The sequence below is a fragment of the Trypanosoma equiperdum genome, assembly GCF_001457755.1.
Source record: "Trypanosoma equiperdum strain OVI genome assembly, contig: ctg_618, whole genome shotgun sequence".
NCBI classification, from domain to species: Eukaryota; Euglenozoa; class Kinetoplastea; order Trypanosomatida; family Trypanosomatidae; genus Trypanosoma; species Trypanosoma equiperdum.
Window position 1 is genome coordinate 1 of NW_027124552.1, and position 6,040 is coordinate 6,040.

At 40.9% G+C, this 6,040-nt stretch overlaps 1 protein-coding gene across 1 annotated transcript; it reads right to left on the minus strand.

Annotated features, from left to right (window-relative positions):
- Positions 1-354: 354 nt before the first annotated feature.
- On the minus strand, positions 355-2,010 carry TEOVI_000282200 (variant surface glycoprotein (VSG), putative; the record flags this gene model as incomplete). The annotated part of the gene is made up of 1 exon (XM_067225836.1): positions 355-2,010. One exon carries the CDS (start codon positions 2,008-2,010, stop codon positions 355-357), a length of 1,656 nt encoding a protein of 551 aa, XP_067081937.1.
- Positions 2,011-6,040: the final 4,030 nt, after the last annotated feature.

The window sequence follows — 6,040 nt, forward strand, 5'->3', positions numbered from 1 at the left end:
AATAGGGGTTAGTGTTGCCATTAAAAAAAGAGTCGCTGAATCACTAAAAATTTAAAAATATAAATCACAACGCTCCACTGTTAGTAAAATAAACTTATTAGTAAGAGAAGAAATAACCTTAACCCTAACCCTAACCCCCCTCCATTCCTACCTACAAAAAACTCCAAAAAAAAACAGGAAAAGGAAAAAAAAATTTTAGTTATCAGAAAAACAAAAAAATTTTTACAGAATCACCATTTTTACAAACTTTACAAAACACAGTTCAATTTTTTGCGGTGGAATTTAAAGGTGTTAAAATATATCAGAAAGTTTTCAAGTAGCAAGAAATTTTTAAGAAAAAATTGGGGGGAAAAATTAAAAAAGCAAGGCCACAAATGCAGCAGAAACCATTAGAGCCAATTGCTTATTGACGAGAAAACTGGAATCACGGCAGTAAGGTTTGTCAAGTGTCCCTTTCCCGTCCTCGTAAGTGATCCATCCGCAAACAGATTTTTTGCCGGGGGGAGCTGTTCCTTGCACGGCTTCACATTTGTCTTTGCTGTCTAGGCCAGTACATTTTGAGGTTTGCTCTCCTGCTCCTGTTCCTGTTTCTTGGGTTGCTTGTTCTGCTGTTTTTTTCGCATCAAATTTGCACTTTTTGTTTGTTTCGCCTGTTTGGTTGAAAACGCATCCCTGTTTCTCTAACTTATCACATTTGTCTTTGTCATCACCTGCTTCAGTGCAAACTTTGTCCTTGTCTGCTGTTGGCTGTTGCTGCTTTGGCTTTTGTGCCTCTTCTAGTTGCTTTTTCAGGGACTGCATAGTCTTAAGGAGCTCTACATCATAGTAGTATTGTAATTTTTCCAATTGTTCTATGTCCTCTATTTCACCTAACATCTTGTCGCCGGTCAATCCTGCTGTTTTGGCGGGTATTTTGTCGCGGCTTATATCCTCTTCTGCTTCTTTTATTTTTGTCTCGACGTCTTCTTGAAAAATCCTTTTAAACTCGCCTTCAACTTTCTCGGCGTTGCCGATGTCGTCGGCAGGGAGCCTAGTTGTGACTATAGTCTGAAGCACTGCCCTGCTACTGGGCTTTCCTGTCTCGTTTTTGTAGCCGCCTGCTGCTGCTCGCTTCATGGTATTAATTTTGTTGAGGGCCGTTCGCCAAGCTACTGTTTTGGGGTCGCTGCCAGATGTTAAGTCCGTTGCTGATGCGAACGTCGCTTTGTTGTCGGCTGTGTCCAGCTTTAGATAGCCTGCCATTGCTGTCGGCTTTTGGCTCTCCGTCGCTGTGGCCGCCCAGCCGGCCGTGTTGTGAAACTGGAGTATTTTGCACTTGGCGGTCCCTACGCTTGGGCTGATGTCGTTTCTGCCGCTGCCCTCGCCGTGCTTGAGCCCTTTGAAGCCGTCTTTTGATAATTTGTCCTGTGTATACGGGGTTGAAGCTACTGCCGGCGCGCCGAAGTCGCATTCGGTGCTGCCGAGCTTGGTCCCGGTCCGCTGCGCGGCCGTGTCAGAGTTCTGGGCTTGCAGTAAACACTTGTTGTTTGTTCCTCCTTTTACTTCGTCGAGTAAGTTGAAAAAGTCATCGATCCGGCCTTTTAGGTAAGCAGCCGCTACAGCCGTTTCCAAATGGTTAGCTATTGCACTGGTTGCATAGTCAGCGGTTGACTTGGTTGCCTGTAGGCTGTAGTATGCTTCCAGAGCGAGCGCCGCCGTCACTAACGGGCTGTCATGGCGTTTCGCTGCGTAAATAGCGGTTCGCGCTGCGGCTTTTTGCATTTGGCGGATGTGTGTCGTCATCTGGTCGGCTTCGTAGCGCACGCCACTCGTTACCTTGCCCAGTTCCGTTATTATGTCGCAGATCGGCTCCCATGCTGTGTTGGACAGCCCGGCATGCGCTGCGGCGAGTGCTTTGAGACTTGCCGTTTCTAAGAAACAGACAAAGAACCAATATAATACTGCTGCCCCATTTGCCGTTATTTGAGAATACCGTGGAGTTGTCAAGGATGGCCTGCTGCTTTGCGTCATGAGCTTAGTCTTTAGCGTGCCCTTTTCTTGCTTTTGATTTCACTTCGTCGCCTACAGATTGTGTTGGAACTAAAGAATCTTCCTAGAACGGAAAATGGCAATGAATTGCATTGAGTTTTCTTGGCTTGTATGATTTCTCTACCGAAGAAACGGCAAAGAAAAGAAAACATGCAAAAAGGAGGTGCGTGTAGAATGTAGATTTCTCCTTTTTTGTGCTCATCTGCACATTCATACATAAGCATTTCAGCAATCTTTCTAGGTTTTAGGCACTGTCTGCACTGTTTCTTTTTTCTCTGCGATCTCCAACTACTGCTTGTTGAGGTGCAGCAAACTTTTTTATTTGGACAGACTATTTATCACCTGCATCCAGCAGCCGAGTTGGAATAAAGGGCGAAATCTCCTATAGAGGTCAACGCCGGCGTTTTTTTATAGTTCTTGTGCAATTTAAAGGTAAAACAAAGGAGGAGAATGTTGGATGGCTATAACTGCTTATTACCTGTCAAAAGTCACGTATAGTTTTCCAATAATCTCTACTTTATAAATTCAATTCATCTTCTTCTATATTTAAATCCAAAGCACTTAATATTTAACATTTATGCTTCTTACTCTCTACTATTATTTTGTGTTTTTCAGGTTTCGTTTTGAATCGGAGTAAGAAGATAACGTTACTGTTCCTTTCGCCAAACATTGATCTTAGTCTTCTTCTTCTGATCATCAGTTTTCGGGTTCGCGAAATGTCGTGTAAGCCATGACAATGTGTGTAAATAAAGCGGTTGTCCTCTTACTTTTATTTTTTATTAAGATCCTTAAGTTTGTAATCAGCCACCATTTTTATATGGATTACTTGGTTATTATAAGGCTTTAGTGTCTGTACAGTATACATATACGTAACAGATGGAGTATCGCCAGCGATTCTATTCACGTCATGGATGCCATGCATTTCTTCATGTGTGCTCTACGTTAAGCAGCTACCGCGTTTTTATAACTTTTTTATGTTAACAGTAATCTAATGATAGTCCTCGTTTTAAAATTATTTCCAAAATAGTATAGTATTGTTTATAAAAACTATTGGTTATTATTCCTGCGTCTGAAGAGAAGCAGAGTTTGAAAACATATCAAAATTAGCCATTTCCTTGCCTGACCTTTTTCCTCACAGTTGTATATTAGTGTCCACAGCCAGATCAAAAACTGTAGTTGCTACAACATTCACTGCAGCACCAATACCTTTTTGAATGAAATATTGACGCGATATCCCCTTGTACCATTTTTGTCTTTAGTTTTCTGTATCAGGTACTGTGTTCTTTCATTCCATACTTTTCCTTCCCCCTTTCTCTCTTCCAATACAGATTCTGTGTATGATGTTGCGACTTTATACGGACTGTACTCTGAACACAGTCACTCCATAACAGCTCGTGCCTTCATCTTGTTGTGCATAACACTACCCATTGTCACATTTATGTTTTAACCTGCAAACATTCTATTACATTTTCTCCCCTCTTCGTCTTCTTCAATTTTTCTAATACTATTACTCGCGCACATCTCACTCATTTACTAATCCCATTGCAATATTTTCATTAATTCAAGTGCTTTAATTTTTACCGTAAATTTGTTTTCCACTACAACTATTACTATAATATTAGTATATACACACTCACAATACTCTCCTATTATTATCATTATCATTATTATTATCATTATATATATTATTATTGCTACTCTTATTATAATATTCGTATATATACACACACTCACAACACTCTTCTATTATCATCATTATTATTATTATCATTATGAGTATGAACATGATTTTTATTATCTATAAAATAACAAATACACTATATTAGAAAAATTTCGTAATGGAGCTCATTTTTCATACTTTATCACCTGACTACTTTACACCGATAGGTTGAAGTCACGACATTTTCCCCAAAAATTTATATTTTGAAAATTAAATAATATTCAATAGTTATATTTTTATTAAAATGTATAAGATTATATCAAATTTAGAAAATTCTCTCAAAAAATTATATTTTCACAAGTATCATAAAGTTGAGCAAAAATATTTAAAAATCTATTTAAAGAAACAAAAATTCAAGAAAAAAAGGATCCCTTAATTGTAACGTAATTTCTCCTGTTGTTGTGGTCACCTTAGCTTGGCACTTTTCTTCTTTGAATTCACACCCATATTTCTCTTTGCACTCACCCTGCGGTTTACCCTTTCATTTTTATTCTGATTTTTTTTGGGGTACACTGTTGATGCTAGTTCACATTTTTTTGTGTTTTTTGCTCTCTAGTGTTTCTCACCCCTTCGGCGCCACGCAGTGCCGCTGCTGCCTCTTCTGCTGTTATTGTTTTTAATTTCCTTTCTTTTCTGTTAAGCTGACGGTGCGGACACTTGCCTTCATTGTCGTTAGCAGTGTTTGAATATTATTTGCGAATTTTCTTGTGTCTGTGCTGTAGCAGGATTTAATAAACTTGACGACTGCCTTGTTTTGTTCGGAATTATGGCTGTATTTGAGGCTGTTTAGTGCCTGCACGCGGTTACGAACATCCGCTCGCAGTTTGTCATTGTCTTTGAGTGTCTCTCCGCAAAGCCCGATGGGTCTTATGACCGTTACTGACAGTGCTTTCAGTGCTTTGCACAGGTAATGCTGTAGGTTTTGGGGCTTGTTGATTCTGTCATGCTTTGGTACCTCAGGCTGCAGGCATAGAGCTGATGGGACATCTCCTTTGAGTAGCATAGCTGCTGCTGCATTGTTGCTGGACGCTGCTAATTTTTTAGCGGCCGTTTGGTTGCTTTTTCCTCACCATTGACAGCTGCTTATTCCTGCCGTATAGGCTTAATTGCAGCCAGCAGCCGCGTTGAATGACGGCAGACTATTTATTTATACATGTTTTTCGAATAGGTTTTTGGTCAGGTTTTTTATGTCCGACAATTTTATTTCCTTCAGTTGAGTCAGCTTTATGTCCGCGTGGCTGCCGCTGATTTGAGTTACTTGTTTTACTTCTCTGCACAGTTATTGTGCGCCAGATGTCGCGTTCAGCTGGATTCTGATGTTGTTGGCTGCGTTGCAACTGCCATGTACGCTGTTTGCATCGAGTTTGAGCGTCGTTTTTGCCAGCGCTGTTGTTGCTTTTAGAACACCGGTGTGTTCCGTTGCCGCTAACAGCGCTGCCATAACGTCAGCATTGGCTTGTGTAACTCGTTCTTCGTTGCCTTGGTGCAGTCGGCAAAACATGTGGTAGAGCGCCGTGTAGAGACAGCGCTTTTCCATGCTGTCTGCAATCACAGCTGCTATTTTATATTGCTGCCCGTCAGCGCTCATCTGTTCGAAGTTCGTGGTCCTGTTTTCGCTCTCTTGCTTGAGTAACTTACTGGGCTCCTCTAATTAAAGCTCTTCGTGGCATAGAGAGTTCACCGCATCCGCTGACTCGTCGTTTGTTGTTAACAGTGAGCCGTTTCCACCGCTAAGGGTTAGCATAATAAACAGAAACACTGTGATCTTGTGTGTCTGTCGTATGGCCTGCGTGTGCTAAACCCTAACGTGCTACGTCATTTTCATCTTTTACGACTAATTCTTTGAGAGCAGTAGTTTTTTTGATGTTTCCTCGCTTTCTGTTTTCTTTCCTGCATATAACCTCATATGGGATGCTTTATATGTTCATCATGTGAGTGTTGCTAGTGGCCGCATTGGTGTTTCCTGCCCCAAACTCTTTTTTCTTTGTTTGTCTGGTAACTGTTCCCCTTTTGGTTTTCTCTTCCACTGTATACTTGTCTGTGAAACGCATCCTCAGTATTCTCTATATCTTTACAGCTGCAGGTCGCAAAATCCTTTTAATCATAAGATCTTGTAAACATGTTATTTTCATTGTGCAATAGTATGCCTCACCTCAATCAATCTATATAGACTTCCCTTGTGGCTACTTCCCTCGTTGATATGTTTCCCATCCTCACGATCCCCTACTCGCTTTCTCCTGTGGGGGCTGGCTAATGGTGCCTTGTTGACAAAGCTCTTCTTTCAATACTGTT